Source organism: Phlebotomus papatasi, chromosome 1, assembly GCF_024763615.1.
Source record: "Phlebotomus papatasi isolate M1 chromosome 1, Ppap_2.1, whole genome shotgun sequence".
NCBI lineage: Eukaryota > Metazoa > Arthropoda > Insecta > Diptera > Psychodidae > Phlebotomus > Phlebotomus papatasi.
Genome location: NC_077222.1, coordinates 27,224,705 through 27,247,197, shown reverse-complemented (window position 1 = coordinate 27,247,197; position 22,493 = coordinate 27,224,705). Strand labels below are relative to the sequence as shown.

The following is a 22,493-nucleotide window of genomic DNA, read 5'->3' as shown; positions in this document are numbered from 1 at the left end:
TAAAACTTATAATACCTCAATTGATGAACTTTTGCATTTGACCAGAAAAAATCCAGAGAATTTCTAAACCCTTCAACCATGAACTTTTTCAGCACTAAAATGAAGACTCTTGAATACTAATTTACTCAATAATCCCCAATTAAAAGAAGACCCTAAATAAAACTTGAGAAGTCATTCATATAATGAGACATTTTGATGACCATCTCAACTTAGGCAGAGGAATTTATTTGGAAAGATTTCGTCAATGATTCGTTTTTTTATTATCCAAGAAGTCTTATATGAAATAAATCTAGCTGAAGATTTTCTAGGATTCTTGGTGAAATTTTATTGTCTTGATAACAATGTGAACAAAAAGTTGTTGTTTAAAGGTGAGCTGTTAATCGAAGTTAAGGAATTGTTTACAGCACATTTTATGCACACTGAGAAAAAAGTATGATAGAAATTACCACGAGGGCAATTCTGTAACGCTCTGAAAATGCCATATGACAAATTGGGTTCGAATCTTAGAAGAGCTTTTTCGAAAATGCGATTCTGTAGCCGTGACATTGCCATTTCAGCTCGCGTGACATTGTCAGAAGTCACATATTTGGGATTTCTGGCAATTCAAATGGCAATGAATTTTGTTAAACAAATCAACCAAGTCGTACTGTATTTTCATAAATTCATCAAGTAAAAGGATGACATTAAAAATTCAATAAATTGCATTTTCGAACTCACATGATATATGACAAAAAAGCTCGAATTGCATTGTCAGGTTTTGAACTCACGCGTGACAATGCCACGAAAATTCCAGAATTCCTCTACAGGTTGTCTTATTCATCAAGCTTGTGTAGTAATGAAGGAGTTTGGCAGAATCGATGGTGATACCGATTTTTTTTCTTAATCCTTACCTATCTTATCTTTATTGTATAGTCTCTCTCTTATCCTATCTTTATTGTATAGTCCTACATGTTACTTTCTGCATCCTGGGCATGAACCAATAAACTTATTATTATTATTATTATTTTTATCTATCTATCTATCTAGAATTATTTTAAAAAAATATACTAAATGATTTTTGCTGTGAAAATTTGCGAGCTTTTTGTTCAATATCAATGTTATTTATATGCAGAGAATCGTCAATCAGAGCAATAATTTTTTTCACAGTAGGGGAAACTGGGGCAAAAAGTCACAAAACACATATTTCATTTTTTTACAAGCTACCCGAGCGCCCCAGAAATTTCTAATTAGCACGGTTTTATAGAAAATTTAGCACCCTACATCTTTGTGAAAGTAATTTCTTTCTGTTTTGTAGGGAAATACATTTATGGAACCGTGTTATTAAAAGTAATTTTGTGACCATTCTAACCGTGGTATCACACTAGAAAATTTCACATTAAAATTTTAATGTGATTCACATTAATTGTTGCTGATATGTGTCCTAATGTGCAATTTTCGTCAATAGCTTTTAGAAATCGATTCATTTAGTGATAAAAAGTGGACTCAAGTCACAAAAATTGGTTTAAATAAATTAAAATAGCATAAATACGATTGATAATAAATGAGCAAATTAATGAGAAGTGAGCAAATTTATGAGCAAAATTTGCTCATTAAATTTTTATCAGGTACTACTTTATTGTAGTCACTCGGTTAGTTTCTGCGCCACAATTTTCTCACCAATTTATTCGTGATTAAATTATTATAAAAAAGGTAGTACTAATACCTACTATTTATCGCGCACAAGATGGAGAAAGGACAGAAGACCTTGAAAAAGATCGGTGCAGAGAATAAGTAAGAAAAAAGTTAAACAAAAATGTGTACGATCTCCATTTTATATTCTTTCATAAACTTCTAGGATTTCGTGGTCAAGTGAGATGGTGGCCGAATTAATTGAGGCTGTGCTGTGCATCAGGAAATCGTCATTTGGGTCTACAACTGCCGGAAATACAAAAATAAAGGCAGCAGATCTGATGGTTTTCAGGCCGTTTGCGACAAATTGAGTCACCAATCGCCGGAACCCACACCTCAGTCTTCTTTTGAAAATAAACCCCTACGATTTGAATTAGCTCTTTAAATTCCTCCGAAGTCATCCGTAGAAAATTATTATGTCCAAAAAATCGCCCCAGAGAATTTGAACGACACCATGTAAAGGTCGCGTTAGGAGCCAATCTCTTGCCCATAACCTCCTTCTCCTCGCTTAGCGGGTCCTTCTGCACGACATAAAAATAGTGTTCAGGAGGAAAACTTCCTCTTCACTAAAATCTCACATTTTCGCTTAAGGCGTCTACACATTGGGAGCAATTTTTGTCAAAAATTGCGTTTTTGACAGAAATTTGACGTTTCCCCCTACAACGCTGTAGGGAATTTCCTTCAAAAAAGCAATTTTTGACAATAATTGCTCCCAATGTGTAGAAGCCATTAGACGATTGAAATTCTCCAAAAACAAAAACACTCATCTGACAACCCGTGTGCCATCGTGACATTGAGCAATTCTAGCAATGTGTCCTGACTAAATCAGCGATTTCGAGTGGTTCTAGAAGTTTTAATGAGCAACTTTTCACTTTAACTATAATGTGAAATTTTCTAGTGTGATAACTTCGTAAGAAATGCTGGGGCAAATAGTACAAAGCATGGGAGTATTATCACATTTTGTTTCGCTTTATTACGGAGTTCCGTAAATTAAAAAAAATACCTAGATGACATATTTTCATAGGAAATTTGTTTCTCTACACCTCTGTAAAACACCGTTTTCTCTATCTAAACGAGAAAAGCGCTTTTAAATCTATTTTTGAAAAAAAAACACAGGCAAGGGACTGCAAATCGTTTGACCAATGCAAACAATAAGCGGCGACACATGGCATTGACATTTTTTCTCCGTGAGGCGCCAGGAATTGCTTCGGGTTTTCTTACTTCTTGCTTTATATCTCTTGTTACTTTTTACCCCAAGTAGTCGTTTTTAATAAAAGGATTACTGGAAAAAGGATTTTTGTAAAATTCCAAAATAGCAGATAGTAGCTTCGTATTCAAATAATCCAAATCACTTAGGAAATAATCACCAGTGCATCAATTTTGAAAAATAAGTAGGTAATAATTGATATCTTCTGCAAGGATTACTTCAAAAATGGGGCTCAAAATTAGGATTTTTTTTTTATTTTCTAAACTCCTTGTTCGAATTTTAAGAAACTTACGACAATTAATAAGGTCTATGGGGGCTATTTATGGAAAAAATTTAAGCCGCTATTAAGTCTCAATCTAAGCCCGCAATATAAACGGTTTCATTAAGGCTTTTAGACTGTCGCATTAGATTCAGATTAAATTGTCCCAAAATCCGATTTTGGGACAATTCAATCTCAATCCAATGCGGCGGTGTAAATGGCCTCTTATTTATCTTGGAAGATATTGAATTTTGCATTCTTTGATTTGTTACTTTTTGCCCCAGTCCCTCCTATACGTAATACAATTTTATATTTAGAATTTTTTTAATAGTTTTTGAAAGCAACATCATTCTCTGTTTCAACTTTTCATTGGACATTTAACATCCTAATTACCGTAAAGGGATTTTTTGTCTCCATGGAATTATGAATGTCATGTAATTTGTTCTAAAAAGAAAATTAATTAAAATGAGTGATGCTAATTAAAACCAACAACCATTAATTTTCAGACCTTTTACAATATTAGAAAATGTCAAGAGCATGAGGTAAAGAAATGTCTGTGAAAACTCCTATAAAAGGTTAAAGATGAACACAAAAACGTATAATTAAATCATTCTTCAATGTATTTCGAGGAGATCCTTTGAAAATTGTTTATGATAATTTGTCACATGAAGCACATAGATTCATAAGCTTTTTTTCCCTTAGATGTGTGACAAGATAAACTTTTGCGGCAAGTTGTGCGATTAAATTGTGACAAAAGATCGATTTAAGTGGGTGTGAATGGACCATGAAAGCTTTTCCAGACTTTCTCTTGTCAAATGCATAGAAGGGTCTTTTTTCTGGGATGCGTGAAAAGTTTTATGGTGAAAGCCTCAGAAGCTTTTTTCCAGTTATCTCTCTCTCTCTTCGAAAGTTGAACTAATAAATTGTGAAAATTGCACAATGTTCCCTTAGATACAATTTTCACTTGTGAGATTTTCTTGCCCAGAGAATAGAACGAACTAGCTGGATGAGATTCAAAAGGAAAAGACATATTCTCATCTGTGCCCATACCATTGATGCCACCCTTGTGGTTGTGGTGGAGATTGAGAAATGTGGGATGTTTTCTCAAACCCATATCTCAAGTGCATCGTGGTGCGTCACCTCCCTTGAAATTCAATAGCATTTATGGAAGAGAATGAAAACATCGGAAATTGCTTTTCACAACTTCACGGTTTTCTAATGTGTCTCCGGGAAAAGGGATGAGAAATGGGTGAGATCAATGCAATTCCATATCTGAGATGGGAGCGATAGAGAATTAGTTACGGAAATGGGATACCACAAGAGTGATTCTCTTGAGAAAAAGCCAAGGATCTACAGAAAGTTTCCAATAACGTTGCAATTTCCCCTAATTTGGTCAGAAACTAACAAAAAACTAATATATTCAACATTTTCCCTATTTTATGCTCGGAAGAGGCAGTCTGGTAAAAGCTTCGAGAACTCCGTTGGAAAACTTTGTAAATTTTTGCCATAATAATTCATTTAGAAATTCCCATTTGAATTTCCAATTACTCATTCATGTCAAGTGAGATAATAATCGAGGTTGTAATGCACAAAATGTCTAAAGATAATTTTGCCCTCGTAACATTGGTGTCACGTGTGAGATTTTTGCCGAGATTGTTTTTTTGTTGAGATTTATACAAAAAATCAACAAATTAATTCGCAATGCTCTTGAAAATTATGTATCGTTATTAAAAAAATTATTGAATATAAAAGAATTATGATGATGTTCATTTTTTTGACGTTTTTCTTTGGAGTAATTCATCTGCGTGAACCTACCCCACCTTTCTCTATATCTTTGTTAGGGAACGCGAAAACACAAAACAAAATTTATTGACAACTTTCTGTACATAAATACCATAGATGTTGAACAAAAAGTTTTCAAAATGAACACATGGACTTCCGGTTCAATTGCACGTACGATATTGTTCCCAAATCCTGCAATCTCCACAGAGATCAATTAAAGTTCACAATGTAATCTATAACTCAGTTGGTAAAGCCCTCATGTAGATAACGAGAGTTATTCAGTTTGATTCTGCACAGAAAACAAAAATTTGTAAAATTGTTCGTATATGTTTGTGAAGCGAATTCCTACTGGAGACTTATGAAATGCTCCTAAATCGTATAATCGTATCGGTAAACCTCGAAATTAATTTTTAATTCTCTTAAGAAAATATTTAAAAATTTCGAATTCTGCGGAAGTTCCGCTGATTCGGTAGATCGGTGCGAGATTGACTGATCGGCACGAAATCGACAAATCCGTGCGAAATCAGCAAATCGGCACAACTTTTACAAATCATCGGCAAGTTGCACATGAGTGAAACATGAGCGGAACAGTTACCCACCCCTTGAGACAGCCTTTCGTTATAAAACAACTCGCATTCTGATTGACCATGTTCAGAAAATTTGCGAGGCGTTTATTGAGTGACTAACCATTGTCAGTGTCAAATGTTGTCATGGTATTATTAATATTAATCGTATTGCAATGTTGTATTTATGCCGTATTGGAAGAATCTGCTAAGTCCAATTTAGACCGCCCAGGAGCGCCTACCTCGCAGTGTGGATACTTGATACTTCTTCCATGATACCGGAGTTGTTCGGCAAAGGCGGAATATTATATTATATTACGGTATTATTACATTTCAAATTGCCTAAGTCAGACATTTAGATCTTTGCGTCGGGTGGGACTCAAACTCACAACACTGTGAGTCACGCCGGGGATCTATCCGCCCAAAAGCCAACGCTCTTACCTATTGCGCCACTGAGATCCCCTTGTCATAGTCGTCATATATTCAAAATTTAATATAATATAATATAAAAATGAATAATTTATTAATGTAAAAATTATTAGAAAGAGTGAGATAAACGGAAAAGGAAAAAAAAAACATCTCTAGGAAAGTTGATTTATGATGGGTGGGTAAATGAAAACCATAAGTCAATATCTCTAACCGTTTCACCTTTAACGCAGTTGCAAACTGAAAAATTTCCTAATTATACAGGGGAAAGGAGCAATAGTGAAAAAATATTATTATGTCTACACAACTTGGACTTACGTCAAACATTTCTTCATAGGACAAGAATATTATGTTATCCATGAATTCATATAGGACTCGTCTACTAAAGATTAATATCTAATTTAAAAATATTGCAGTGTTTACAACTACCCCATGTTTACTACTGCCCTAGTTTCCTGCATATTGTTCTCCCTTTTGGTTCGAGCTTCGAGCGGTAAAAAACAGTGCAGTGTCTTGAACATTATCAGTTCAGTTGAGCCACTCTGTAAGTGACAGTCATTTAGCGGGGTTTGGCTAACAGGAATGAGCATGACGAGGGGTGAGTATCATCTAGACTAAGAAGGCACGTGTTGCTGACATTGGGATTTGTGGTAACGGAAGATCAAGATTTTGTTTTTATAGTTCTATTTGCACGTATTTTATCAAACGATTGGAGATATTGGTCCAGGTGGTGAATTTAAGACCAACAGAAACCTTGCACAATTCAATATGATTGATTTTGATTTATGGAAATACCAAGTCAATTCTCTTAAGTCGTTCAATCGAGATCGAGAACTTATGGTACTACATATTCTCTATAAATTATAAGAGCCATGCACAAGTGTTCTAAATTAATATTCACAATTGAAGTGGTTCAATCTTTTAGTGAAAATCTCAGGATATACCGAAGGAACTGTCTCTATACTCAATAAGAAAATTAATCAATAAATCAATTGTGATTATTCTGTCACCACACAATTGTTATGGCATCAAATACTGATAATAGGCCTCCTCTGAGGACTTCTATAAGACATAGAAGAGGCTTTAGGAATAAAGACAATTTAGGAGATAATGGTCTTCCAATTCTGGTCAAAGGGTATTTCAATCCTCATGCCTGAAATAATTACTTGTGTTCTCATATGCTGCATTCACAAATAATTCTTGGGATAATCTTTGTCTTGTGTGGTACATGCATGAGGATAAACAGAGAAGAGATTTTCTTGCACTATGTCTCAGTTATAAGCAACACAAGCTCATTTATCAGTGGATAATGGTAACTTCTACTCTAAAACACCACAGACGCGTTATCCTTCAGGAAATAAATTACTTATTCATACCCACAAATTGTAATTTGAAGTGAATTAAATGATTGACGACCAGTTCATTTTAAACCAATTTCATGGTGTACATAAGATAAAGTTTCAAAGAAAGTGGTTGACAAGTTTATATTTACTCAATAATAAAGCTCTCGCATAAAGTTAAAAATGAGAAAAATTTCCGCTGTTGGATGGGTAAAAAATTATGTATTTCCGATGTTTCCGTCTCGTGAAATACGAATCTTGCCCAATTGATTTATGAGTTTCGCGTGTTTTTGATATTATGTCGCACAGCCTTAATAAATTCCTTTCTGGCAATGGGATAGAAAATTCACTCTGTAAAACTTCCACTTCATGCCCAATGCTCTTGCACCCCTGCTGGAAAGTTGATCTACCCACATCATCAGAGGGTGTAAAATGTGCGGTGAAGGCACACAAAAAAAATGAGATTTCCTTCCCAGCCACATAATATTTGAGCTCATCTTCTCCCATCATGATACTTTCGCACTTTCACACATTCTACACACATATAGCCCATCTTTAGGATTGATGACTTCTCATTTCTCATCCGTTCCCAGACGACAGTATCCAACTTGAGAGAAATTCCCACTGACAAGATTTGGCTGACGTGAATTTCCAACCAATTATGGGAAATTGAGGTTTGAAAAAGGATGAGTTTTGTGGTGATTCGCATCATCACTTCTATGTCCATGATTTGATAATTTTCCCTTTTGACTTCCATCATGGCAAAGTAACTGACGTTCCATACAGAGTTAATTGCATATAATTCTATCTGAGATATGTATATCGTTTATATCATTTGCACTCTTGTCTCTGCACTTTTTAATTCAATAAGCCATAGAGGACATTTTAATTCAATTTATGCACTCCACTCATCTTTTCAACACTCCTTTGCATTACCCGTAATTAGTTTTTCCTCAATGACTATTAATTTCAATCAGTTGATGCTGACGTCTTTTTTTTAATAATTGCTGGAAAATGTAAACCTGCTTCTTTTTATAAAACTGGATTATTTTGACGCAGATGGTTAAGCAATAAAGTGGCCATTCAGTGTTGTTAACGTGCTTGTGTACAAATTTTTTATACACCAGAAACTTTTTGCTAATATCCACTTAAGAACGACAAGTAATTTAGAGAAAAAGATAATTCCAGAAAAAAAACTTTTTCTAAATTCTTTACATGTATAAATTTATATTTGTATTATTATATATTAAAATCAAAACAAAAAGCATGTATTTCAACCGATGATTGGCAAAATTCCAAATGCCAAAATCCAGAAAGCCAAAATCTTGAACGTCAAAATCCTAAAATGCCAAAATCTCGAATAAGCCGATATCTCGTATAGGTCAAAATCTCAAAATTCTGGATTTTGGCTTTCGGAATTTTGGATTTTAGGGTTACGAGATTTTGTCTTTTCGGGATTTTGGCTATCCGGGATTTCGATTCATTTGGGATTTTGGCTTTTCAGGATTTTGACTTTTTCCGGATTTTGACTTTCAGGATTTTGGCTTTCGGGATTTTTGATCTAGGTCCAACGGAGGATAATTTGTAGAATAATTTTCCAAAAATAAAAAAAAATCACTTTACAGACGAGGATGCAATCGTGGGAGTAACTGTGAGCTTTTCACTAATTCGGAATTTTGGCCTTTTCGAGATCGAGCGGGACCGATGTCAACAACAGTTTTTGAGGCATTTTTAAGCAGGGGGACGTAAAAAGATTAGTAAGTGAAGCGTCATTAGCACTTCGGCTGATCAGAGTCGATCAGTCTCCATGATCGCTATCCATCGTGAACCATGAGTGACACATTTTTTTTACTTCTGCCCTTCCTTCTTTGAAAAATATATCCAAAATTTTCACCTTCCACCCCCCCCCCCCCCGGGGATCACTTTATAGTAAAGTTACCTTTATAGTAGTAATGATTTATCCCAAATTGTCATGCAGTGAGGGTTTAGGCTGATTGATTAACCCTTTAAGGGCGATTGGAACACCGGTGTCCCATAAAGAAAATAATTTGTAAATAATTGTAAAGTAGAAGGTTGAAGAAGGATCTAGAATATTTTTTATAAGTCTCTAGCTATTTTCTATGTAGTAAATATTTAAGCTTTAAAAATGGCGAATTTTTAAATTTTCAAATTCTTAATTGAATATATTTATTTTTTATATTTCCAATTTTTTTCAAGCAAAACCCTTTTGGCAATAAAAACTACAATACTCATACGTAATATTTTTCATTAAAGCGAAAAATATTATTCATAGGTATTGTCAGAAAAATTACTTAAATTTTTGGGCTATTTTTGTCCCTATCGTTCATAGAAGCACAAAATACACCGAATCATACTCTCTTGGACTTTCCAAGGTTAGATGTAAGACTTATCATTATCATTATGTTTCCCAGTTTAATTTTTATTGTTGATTTTCAGTCCGCAAAAAGAGTCTCGTTATTAAAGGGTTAAGGCTTTTCCTTAAATTTCTTTTACTTAATCCCAAATCTCAAATTTTATAGGGTATTCTCGCAATCGCCATAAGTTTACTTTGGCCCTCATCTTATTCCTTCAATGAAACACTATTGTTTTACTAACATATAATCCACATAGGGTATAAATTTCCTTAGCTATACTTAAAATTTTGAAAGTTTAAAAAAATAATTGATGTGAAATTTGTTATATTTTCTTTTCGTTTTCATTAAATTCTTTATTATTCCTTAATTTCCCTTTTGAGGACAATAAGGAATCTTGTAAAGAGCTGAAGTGAACACAAATGAAGTTGCATTTGGAAACTCTGTATCGCGATTAAATAAAATAATTATAGAATTTATTTACAAAGGATATTAGGGAAGGATGTGGCAGTTTCACGCAGTTAAGCTTTTTTTTCGAGACTTATTTTCCAAACGAGTATGAGCACGGAAATCCGTGGTATGAGTCATATTCAAATAAATTAAATTAAATTAGTTTTTGCTGGGTATTAGCTATCTAAAACTATTTAGAAAAAAGTCATAGATAATCACTCATTATCAAAAAATAATCCCGGATAATTGTTTTTTTTTTAAATTTCATTTAAAAGTCATGAATTTTTAACAAGTAAACTGACCCATTTAAAGCTAATCATTAAAGGAAAGTGGACAGAATTGGCCAATAGTAAGAGAATTGTGTTCTATTAGGTGAGTATTGCCAGGCAACACAAATCTTCGGCGATCTGCCAAAAGCTCATCAAGCTTAGTTGAAAGTTTTCAATGTGTCCGTTTATTTTTCTCTTGACATTGCATTACTCCAACAGATTCTTGGCGCAAAAAAAATCCATTTGCGCTAGAAAATTAATCACAAGACAGACACTGTGAAAAACATTTGTCCTAGTTTTGCTCCCAAGAAAGATAAGGAATTGTTCAGAAGACTTACTGAAATTATCTCCAAAAAGATGATAAATTTATTGAACAAAATTGCGTACTTGATATAATTTGTACTAATCTTAAATTTATTAAAGCAAGTGTTGAAAATTATATAAAAATAAGGATCTCCTTTTGACTAATATTGGAATAGGGTAAATGTCCTAATTCAAAACCATTTCCAGACCCTTTAACTTTGACAGAAGATTCAACACATTAAGTTCATATTTTTTCTGAAAAGAATTACATAAATTTGCTCCTTGACTCTTCTAGATGTTACTGTTTAGTGAAAATTCTATAGATATAATTTGAAAACTTTTAAAATACAAGAAAAGTACGAGAGTGCAAAATGCTTCTATTGGAAACAAATTAATCCTAATGGAGACAAGAGAAAGTTTCTAATTGGAGACAAAAAGTGTAAGTGAAATCGCAACGAAGGGCTTCCAAAACTTTGTTGAGTTGCTCTTGAGTGCAGGATTTGTTCTTATTCCTGGTCTTTTCACCTTTCCCATCTAAAACAATACGAAAATCTTCCAAAAAAAAATCATATTTTCAGGGTTTCCTATTGAAGCATTTGCAGACACTTCAGAAAAACCCTTTTTTTCACGAAATAGGTAATTATTTCATTTGAAAACTTCACATACTGTTAACATTTAAGATTAGCACTTAATTTAACTAAAATTAGCCATAAATATGACATAAATGTTAAACGAAACGAATAAACAGTCACTTCATTATGTTTTTCATTGGAAAACATGGTCGATCGATGAAAAATTCGATGGTGAAAAGGTACACTTTTAATTTTTCTGAAAAATTAATAAATTAAAATTTGTGAATATGAATGGATTTTCGCTTTATTCGGAGAAAAATTAACTAAATAATGAAACTGAGTTATAGAAAATATATAAGTATAGTAATTTAGTACTGTATTTATCATGAAAACAGTGTTGTTTCCATTTGGAGTAGCGAAAAATTTCCATTTGAAGCAGGTTTTGAATTAGCTTAATTTACCCTATAGTTGGTTTTTTAAATTTAAGGTTTTAATATTTCGTTACTTGATTCAACTCAAAAATTGTTTTTTTTTATGCGACGCGCGGTGTCCCACGCGTTCTTAAAGGGTTAAGCCCGTTAAGCCTTTGAGCAAAAATGTTAAAAGCTTCATAATAATGGAGTTGAAAAAGAAATGTCAAATTCTTTAAAAGGATTTCTCTAATTTTAAAGCTGATCAGAAGGACTTTTTAAAATTTCAAATACTGAAAGTTTTGAGGCAAGATTGAAATAAGAAGCGTTATTACCCTTTGATTCAAAATCGTTTGACACTAAATATTGAACTTCAATCTTTAAGCTGTCTTTATCTCAAAATTGGAGGGGAAATGTATATTTTAAGTTTAACCATTGACATCGTCCCATTAAAACAAGAATATAAATTGCATTATAAACTTGATCTTGAAATTGGTATTGTATAAAATTTTAATAAATTTTCGTAGAAGTTTCATAATGCGAATAATTTGAGCGTGTAATTGACATCCGGTGAGATATATTTGACGGAAAAGACAAACGTGATAGAGATCATTTTGTGACTTTGTGATTTTATACACCCACATTTGAACAAAGTGCAAACTTTGCAGTGTCATCAATCACATCTTATGGAGATTTCCCCCAACTCTGACACACAATTTTCTTGAAGCCACAGAAATTGCCAAAGGAAACTTTGAACACATATTTTATGTTCTCTGTTTACACAATTTCCACATTTTTTTTTGCTAAACAATGTATATCACGTAGTATAAAAGTGTTTCTGTTGTTGTTACGTACATGAGAAATTGTTGTTGAAGCAAATGAGAGTAATTTTGGTGAAAAAAAACTTTATCTGCATGTCCTTTTATCTCGCCTCTCAATAACTTCTTCATTTGCATATTTCTGTATGGTATATAAACTCAACAAAAAAAAAACTTCCCCTTTCTGCAGGGTGCTCACGATTTTTCAAGCCATCATGCAGCAATTTTTCATCAAGTGAGCAAATTAGGAGTATGCTTAATTTAATTATTTTATTATAGAACGTTCACATTCCACTCTCGAGTAGAAAAACTTGCTTATACAGAACTTTTTTATGGGATTTAAAAATATTCTCTAATAAATTTAAATTGAAATTAATTTTCGGGAATGTTTGAATTTTTTCACGAAAATAGAGGAGGTTCAATGCCTGAAAATTTATGAACGGAGAGTTCGAAGATAATTTATATAGATTACAAAGGCTTTTTTATTGCAATACCTGATATCTCTTCAGTAAATTTAAAGATGAAATGGTATTAATGATTCACCCTATTCAAGGACTAGGGACGCTGAAGGTAAAGCCAAATCTCAGCCTCGAGCATGTAAAAGTTTACACAAAAAGAAGATTGCAGAGATTTATCATGCATTTAGCCTTTTTTTCCTTCCCGTAAAATACGACGAAAAAGTTGACACTGGGGAAAATCTCTTAATTCTCCCCTAAGGAGATATTTTCAATTTCAATTTTGAAGAGAAATTTCATTCATATTCTCTTCATGTTAAATTCCCAAACACCGTTATATAAACATACTGAAAGCACACTCAATAGAAATTGAACGAAAATTCTGATACTATATAATACGACAAGAGTGTTCTCAATAATGCGACGAACATTGAGAAAACACGTGTGTTAAATTCAAGGGGAAAATTTAATATTTTATGTCTTCTGAGAGATATTTTGAAATTTTTACACGTCATGTAAACTGTAGGTAAACATTCGTTAGAAGCTTTTTTTTATTTTTTGAAAGAATAAATTGAAACTCTTTCTTATTTGAGTACTTCAATTTGATTGTATTATTCAAGTTGTTATAGTGAGAAAGTCTGAGAGAGAGACAAATAAATGACTGCGACTTTTTGGTCAGTAAAAAATAAAATTTGGTCAGTAAAAAGTCAAATTTGGTCAGTAAAAAATCAAATACGGTCAGTACAAAATAAAATACGGTCAGTAAAAAATAAAATATGGTCAGTAAAAAATAAAGAATCTGGTCAGTAATGGCTCCGGCATACCTTTTAGATCAGGAAAATTTCATGGAATCGAAATTCGAAACCCTTTCTTTCTCACATGCTTTGCATATGACTATCTCATTCTTTCGCATACCAAATTTGATTGAGCTAAATTGAATTTGGAGTGATGTTTAAGAGAAGAAGAAGAGTGCGAGAGAATGAAATAGACATATTTGAAACATGTGAGAAAGAAAGGGAACCGAATTTCAACTTCATGAAATTTTCCTGATCTAAAAGGTGTGCCGGAGGCATAAGAAATCAAATTTTATCAGCGTATATTTTGGTCAGTAAAATATGAAATTTGGTAAGTGAAAAATCAAAATTGATCAGTAAAAATGAAATTTGATCGGTAAAATATAAAAAATGGTCAGTAAAAAATAAAGAACCTGGTCAGTAAAAAATCTAATTTTCTGTGCTTCGGGAAGTTATCTGTATCGCCTGTTGAGGCAAAGGGAAATTTTCTGTGCTTTGGAAAGTTATCAGTAGCACCTGTTTAATTTTTATACAAAATTTAGGAAAGACGAAATATGAAATACGAAATGGTAAAATACGAAATGTACGAAGTTTCCGCAACACGAAATGTGCAATACTTTTTATCCCGATGTGCAAAGTTTTAACTTTTATTGATTTCCTTTTAGTTTTTTATTGACTAAATTATTATTCACTGATCATATTTAATTTTCCATTGATTAAATTTCACATTTTACTGATTTAAAAAAAATGTACTGAACTGACCAAATTTGACTTTTTACCGACCAAACTTGACTTTTCTCCGACCGAATTTGATTTTTTACTGGCCAAATTTTCATTTTATACTGACCATATTTTATTTATTACTGACCAAATTTTATTTTTTACTAACCAAATTTTATTTTTTACTGACCAAATTTTATTTTTTACTGACCAAATTTGATTTTTTACTGACCAATTTGAATTTTTTACTGACCAAAAAGATTTTGCCCAAATAACTTTAGAGAAAAGCACGCTACCTTCGGACGACTGAAGCTTTGAACAACTCGATTTTTTTCAATATGTTTTTAATGATTTTGACCCATTATAATATTATAGCTAATCAAGGGCCTAAAATTTCCTGAAAGAGCCATTAATCAAACACATTAAGAAGATTAAAAAAAATGGATTTTCCGAAGTTTAACCAAATTTTTAAAGGGGATAGAATTTTATGAAAAGCCTGCCTACCCAAAAGTCGTATCCAATATTAACTCCTTTAGAGGTTATTTTGATGAAAAATCTACCATCTATACATATGGGCGGGGCTTAAAAACCCTGCCTACAGTGAAATATTCGGGAATATCATCTGCTTTGTCGTTTTTTATTCAAATTTTGTGATAGGAACGTGGAAATTCGGACTATCAGGCCCTTATTGATACAATTTTATCATAATGAAGATACGCTTAAGGTGTGGCTTATATTCTAGTATCAAAATCTTAAGCACAAAAAATAACAACAAAACAACTTTTCATAGGACTACGAGTCTTCTGCAAAGTGATTTTCCCTTTTCAATACCTTTAACAAAGTGTTACGAAATTTATCTTCCCACCCAGAAAATTTTCTAAAATCCTTTTTTCCAATCTATTTAATTTTAGGTATTTGCTCGCAAGTGGGTTGAATTGTGAATTCCTGCGAAAAGCACAAAATTATTCCAAATTTCACACTCAACAATTTTTTTTTCCTCAAACACCCACATACGAAGGTAAGTCTCCCAAAAGATAATCTACAATATCTTCACCCTTGAGAATGTTCTTTCGACACAATTGAATTTTTGCTTCCCTTCCCATTTCTTTTTTTGCAGATTGAAAAATTACCGAGATTATTCGTATGTGGGATGAAAATCACATATAATTCTCACGAAAATAAAAAAAAAATAATAAAACATTTTGGATGTCGAAGGAAAATAGAATATAACATTGAAGATTTTAAGAACTCACCTGAAAGTAGAGAACAATCTTGCACATTGTCCTGCCCATGAACCATGTTTCGGTAACATCCCACACCACGGTCGGTGGCAGACAAAAGAGGATCACAAAGAAATCTGCCACAGCCAGATTTACAATAAAAATGTTTGTTACAGTTCTCATGCTGTGATTCGTATAGACAGCAATGCACACAAGAGCATTTCCCACCTGAAATAGAAAAGATTTTTTTTTCTGGATAAAGAACTCTTTTCTGTTTTGCAAAATCTCCAATAACAGAAAAATAGCAATGTAATAAATTCAAGAAGAATACAATAGAAACTGAACCAAATGTTGAAAGCAACTTCATTTCGAATCCATTTAAAAAAAGCTAGTGATATACTTGTTTTAACATATGGGAGATGTGATTCCTTTTTTGGAACTACTATTTAGGAACCAGATTAGAATGAAATAGCTTTCACACTATAAAAAGTCAAAGAGTAACTCACAAAGTGAATACCTTGGCAATTATTCAAGACACGTTTTATAAAATCCGAAAAAAACGTTGAGAAAATATTCATGAAACCTAGAAAAAAATATATGACCAAATTTTGATAAAAATTGATTATTGATTCATTACCAGTTTATAACCGATTAGAATAGGTCCAGAATTGTCAAAAAATCCAAGACCTTTCCAACGGAGCTAAGCTTGATCCTATCGGCTGACAAATATGTTCTCTAGAATATTTTTAGCTTTTGGCTTTGAAAAATCGTAATTAGGAACGCTTAATAGGAAATATAGAAGCATAAAAAATATAGGTTGTGGGAGGTGGGGGCTACTTTGAGATGTGGGGCTACATTGTGTAAGGGACAAACCAACAATCTGTTCTGATATCTATAATCATTGGGAATGACCTGCTTATGCATTGACTGGTGTGGGCTCCAGACAGTTGCGAGCAATTACAGAGGAATCAACTGATTCATTGCCGATAAAGTAAGCAAGATATTATCTCAGTAAACTGTCAGCACAATAGAATTCTTTCGTTCTGTGTATCAGTCCCAGGACACCCAGATATCCTGGGAAATTAAATTTCGGACGACACTAAAGATCTTCACATTTAAGGGTAAGATGCACGAGATCTACAAGATGACGTGGTCGCCATCTTAATTTGACGTTTCTCTGTCGTTTTGAATAACTGTCAAACCCTAAAACTGGTCCGATTGGGTTAAAATTTTAGTATGTTGTAGCTGATGTCAAGACCTTTTAAGAACGCATCTATGTTCCAGTCTATGTCAAGCATTTACCTAGATACAGTGGCTAAAAGATTAAAATTTTAAAATATTCATATTTGTTCGATCTTTATTTTCTAATCCTGAATTTTAAAACCTAAACGAAATGCCTTAGTAACCATTAAAATTGGTTGAGGCTTTTATTTTATAAATTTATTTACTCTTAAATAATTTAAAAAAAACGAAAAATGCATTTATTTATTTATTTTATTTTTTCATCTTTCCAAAAATAGGTTTTCAGATACTAAAATAATATGCTGTTATAAACAAAATTTTTTTTTTATGTGAGATCTCATCGCCTAACGATAGCACTGTCTTTTTTGTGATAGTTTCGAAAAAATAAGCTCCCGGTAGTTTTGTATTCATGAAAGTGTTAAAATTTTGAACTTGGAGCCCCTGTATCCAGACCATCGCTTGACCTATAGGTCGGATTTTATATATGTTCTGAAAAGGCTTTGACATCAGCTAAGAACATACTAAAATTTCAGCTCCATCGGGTGAAATTTTTGTTTTGACAGTTATTCAAAATGGCGGACAGAAACGTCAAATCAAGATGGCGACCATCCCATATTGTAGATATCGGTCATTTTATCTTAAGTTTCCAAAAAATTGGATAATTTTTAGAAAAATACTTCTATAATAAATCTTTACAAAGACCATTATACGAAATTTTATAACATAAATCATGCTTTCTTAGGAAGATAATAGTGAAAAAAGTATTTTAATCAAAATAATGAACAAAATCGAAGTGGATTATTCTAGCTAGATAAATTTAACATACATTTGGGCAATTTACTACTGTGAAATCGATTTTGGAATTGCACCTTCAGACAACTTTTTCACGGAGTCGTTTTTTGACAAAATACCTATACTACGATTTCATTGACTATTGCTGAAACTACAATAATCCTTTTGAGGATCATTCTACCTTACTTGGTACATAACATATCCCTATATATTTTGACATGGTAGACCGGATCGGCGAAGACTATCAGTACAGTAAGCGCTAGAATTAATAAAATCTCACAAACAGCAGAGTGCAGTCACCCGGTACCTTATTCTTGAGATGAAATAAATTTAAATTAATAATAAAAATAATAGAAAAACAGCCAGTGATATTTTCAAGTAAAGCACTAAACCTGAACTAGATTCACAACCGTCGAGGAAGTGCTTCAACCACTAGTTCGAGGGGCGTCATATCTTACTTCCTTCGAGGATCTGAAGGAAGAAAGGAAGGCCTAAGGTAAGAAAAAAAGCAGAAAGAAAATAATAAAAGAAAGCCTTCGATGATCGTCAGTGATGCTTAGTTTCACCTTAAGAGGAAAACAAATTTTCTGTCAAATAAAGTCACATCGATATCCGTTTATGTATCAAAGAAAATTGAGAAAAGTCAAATAAAGTTTTTTGATAAAACCTCTCCAAGTGTTTTAACGCTGGTGATGATCCTACAAATTTTTAAATTTAACGAACTTCAAAAAATTAAAGTGCAAGTCTAGACGATCGTAGAAAAAGACCACATTGAGAACGAAAGCCTGGACCAGACAAAAATCTTTAAGGACAAAGATCCTTAAGTACCCAGAGAAATAGTTGCACCAGCAATTAGTAGTTGATAAGGAGAAAATCTCCTGGAGAAAGGCTGCCAAGATTTCCAGATTCCGAAGATAATTTTTTCTGACAGAGTGGGTGGGTAGTAAATATCGCAATAACACTTGGAGAAAGATAAAGAGGAGCCTCTACAGAACTCCCAAACAAGTGGAAAAGGACCTGGGCGGATTGGGTATTGAAATGTGCCAAAAAGTTGCATCCGCTTTAAAGGTATAACTGCTATGGATAGTGCGGGTTGTCCAGTGTCCATGTGAAATTTACTTAACCTCTTTTTGGTTGCACGTCCAGGAAGATCTTGGTAATTAGGATTCCTCAAGCGTAACCCGGACACAAAGGAGGGATTAGCAAAACCATCCAATGTGCATGTATACACAGAAATCCCTCGAGATTTGATTTTCTACATATTTCGTATAATATTTTGTAATTAATAACACTATGTCCGTCCATCTTTCCAAAAGCTTTTGTCCCACTTTCCAAAATGTTGTCCATCTTTCCAAAATGTGTGGTTTTCTAATTTGATTGAATGTTCCAATTAAATAATTGAAATATAAAAACTGTTAAGATTCTGTTAGAATATTTCACAATGAATCTCATGATACAAAGTAAATGAAAAAAAAAATAAATATTTATTCGGCTTCAGAATTCATTTGAAATTGAACTTTATCTTAAGTGTCCCCCTTTCCAAAATTCACCCAAATCAAAGTTTAAACGCAAGACGATAGGCTAGCCGATCTGTCCATTATTGATGGCTACTAACTGTTTGAATCAAGAATACTCAACTGAATCAAATAATGACTAAACGGCAGCATTACATGAGCTGTGACCATGAAAGAATAATAGCTGAAAGAGGTTAAAAAAATCGATTTAGCTATTACAATTTCCCTTTTCAATGAACTTTTGGACGAAGGATGTAAAACAATAGGATTAACTAATACTTGAATGCAAATGCTGAGGTTTTCCTCGTCATTTTAATTAAAATTCGTCTAAAGGGCATTATCCGTATCGGAGATACTTTTATCGATATCCAATAAACTATTCCCGGAATCTCCACTCCCTTAAAGTCTCAACGAAATTGGTCAAGGTTTTGATGAGGATAATACCAAAAGCTTTGGAAGTTAGTAAGGGAGGATGAGTGACTGATACCAGACTGCGTTTATGAGTTCATAAAAGCCCATGTCGAATAATATTGGGAGTTCATTTGTGCCCACAGCAATTTCTAATTAAACAAAGAACATTGAATTTGCCTTTTCTCCACGAGAAAGAACATCATGGACACAGCCGGATAGGCACACAAATGCTCAATAATCTCATCAAGACTATTTCAGGAATTTTATTTGCACACTCCTTTTCCTCTCAAATGTTTCAGTGCCTTTGGTTCCAGTGACCAAATCCAGCCCAAAATGATATTGATCTTAATAGTACACTGAATTAAATTCACAGCAAGATATAAATACCTTGTATTTGCACATCATAATGGAAGAGCTTGAAGGAAGCACATATGTTCCCAATATGTAGTGCTTCCCAAGCACACCGGCCTAAACACAATGCCCTCACTTAAAATCTCAAATCACATACATAAGTATCTCTATTTGGGGATCGTGTTCAAAAATTAATCATCGGCATATTTGTTGAAGCAAAACATTGAGAAATTTCCGCATTACAAGAGGAATAAGGATTTAATTTATGACTCTTTTGGGAAGTACCCTTCCTGAGAAATTAATAGCTTTGCAAATAAAAGTCATTAATTAATACAGGGAAGTTTGAAAAGTGAAATCAAAAAGGTCTGTTATTAACTTGGGTGTAAAATTATTCATTTTAATTAACAATACATGTTTACGCATGATATTTAATAAAGAAAAATTAATTTTTGGAGAATCTTCGTAAAAATCAATTGAAAGGATAATTTTAAAAAATTTCAAAAATTAGGAAGTATTTAAGAGTGTCATAAAGTCTACAACCCCATTAGGTATAAGCATTTGAAAATGAATGACTGTATGAATAATGAAGCAGAGTATTTTTGTTGATATAAACTTTTATACAATATTTACGTCATATCCACGTTTTCCTTTTATTCATAAGCCTTTAAATGTGTGTAAGAACAAACATTAAAGTTTCAAAGTGCACTATAAACCGATATTAAAGCTTTCAACACGCTTTTTGCGAAACTAAGGCAAGAGAACTAATTCTAGTAGGACTCTCTAAAAGCCTGAGAAATTAAAGCATTTCTTTTCATTTCTTATTCCATCAAAAAGAAATAATCTCTCAGCTTTTTGACCCATTAAAATTGCTCCCTTCCACACCAAGTTTCAGACTAAGAGTTGAACTTGTGTGTGTGTTATTGAACTACGAGTTGGATTTGTGGGTTCATCCATTAGTTTACTTTGAGATTATTAGCACTATTTTAGGTTTTAGAGCTTTAACTCTTTCCGGACCGCAGCATATGCTGCAAGCCAATTTCACAATTTTTAATCAAAAATATCTAAGCTCAGGAATTAATTGAGGTCCTACAAAAAATATCTTACATTTGGACATCCTTATAGTTTGTAATCATCCACAAGAATCGGATTTTAATCAGTTCTGAATCTGAATAATTAAAAAACATTGTTTTTCATAGAATATGCATATGCTTCTTTGGGTACTACAGTCCCAAAAGAGACGAAAGAGTTAATAAACTCAAGCTGATCCTTCAGAATATTTTAGCACGTGAAATTTAGTAATAAAGATTTTTACGAAATTATCATATACTGTCGGCTAATATCCCAAACAAACTTAATGCTTAAGCCGAGAGATGACTTAGTGGAAAATTGATGGGAATATAGTCTAATCATTGTTTTGACTAAGTTAAACAAACCGTCTCTAGGCTTAAGTAGTAGAAGTGTCCAACACGTAAGTTTTATCGTTTGAAGGTCAGTTTCGTAAATTTCCTTTCCTCAATCCTTTTCTGCGAAGTTTTACAGGCTAAATATTCTCGATAATCAGCTTGAGTCTATACATTTCCGTCTATACATATCACCTTGTATATTTCCGTCTTCAAAAAAGGCATAGCCATATAGCTTAACTCATCTAATTTTTTATTACTCTTGATTTTTTAGAGTATCATGACTTGGGATTGAATATTAGGAGTTAATGATCCATTAGATTCCGATAAACCAATGAAAATGTTTGATTTTTAGGATTCTTACATCTTTCAGAACCGACATACCTCATTCTCACTAAGTCTTGAGGAATTGAAGAGAGAAAGCCCGTCTTGACGGAGACTCTTTTAAGATAGCAGTATCGATTATTAGTAAGATGGCGGAGTAGTTCTGACGGGCTCCGCTATATTGAGTGATTAGCGACCGATTGATTATCTCGAAAAGATATTCGAATCTTCTGGCCAGGCAGTCCTCATGAGTCAAGCTGAGAGGAAGCTCGATTCGTAGACCATATTCAATGGGGATCTTCCGGAAGAATGACGATGTAGAGTATTTCAAAGTATTTTGGTACAAGTAGGGCTATAAAGATCCTGCTACAATCTGCCTTAACATTCTAAAACTATGTTTTTAAAGATTTAAGAATACTTACGTCTAACGATTTTTTGAATTTCTGTATATGTTATAGACTAAAATGCCCTCGAATTTTTTCTAAACACGTGTTTTCAAGATTACAGAATCTTCAGATTACAGATTAGAATGATCAAGGGTAACTCCTAAGCAATTAGAATGGCTCGAGTTCCCACTCCTCTGAAATAATATACGGGTTCCCAGTTTTCCCGGTATGCTCCATGACTTTCTGAAAATATGTATGAGTACCCAGAATTTCCTAAAAAAAAACATGGATTCCCTGAGTTCCATGATAAGATTAGCTCGAGTTCTCCGAAACGAATTACCCTTTGGTTTTAGTTCAGTAGAAAGGTCTTGGAATCCTTAAGAAGTCTAAATCAGTTATTAACGGTCATAAAAAGTTTTCTGGAAATTACATAAGTATTTCCACG

General features: G+C 33.1%; 1 protein-coding gene across 2 annotated transcripts in view; it reads right to left on the bottom strand.

Annotated features, from left to right (window-relative positions):
* LOC129799562 (orexin/Hypocretin receptor type 1-like) overlaps positions 1-22,493 on the bottom strand; it is a 158,682-nt gene that overhangs the window by 81,367 nt on the left and 54,822 nt on the right. For both annotated transcript variants that reach the window (XM_055843580.1, XM_055843582.1), the window contains exon 4: positions 15,662-15,856. In XM_055843580.1, coding sequence (XP_055699555.1) covers positions 15,662-15,856 — 195 coding nt within the window. The remainder of the gene's footprint in view (positions 1-15,661; positions 15,857-22,493) is intronic.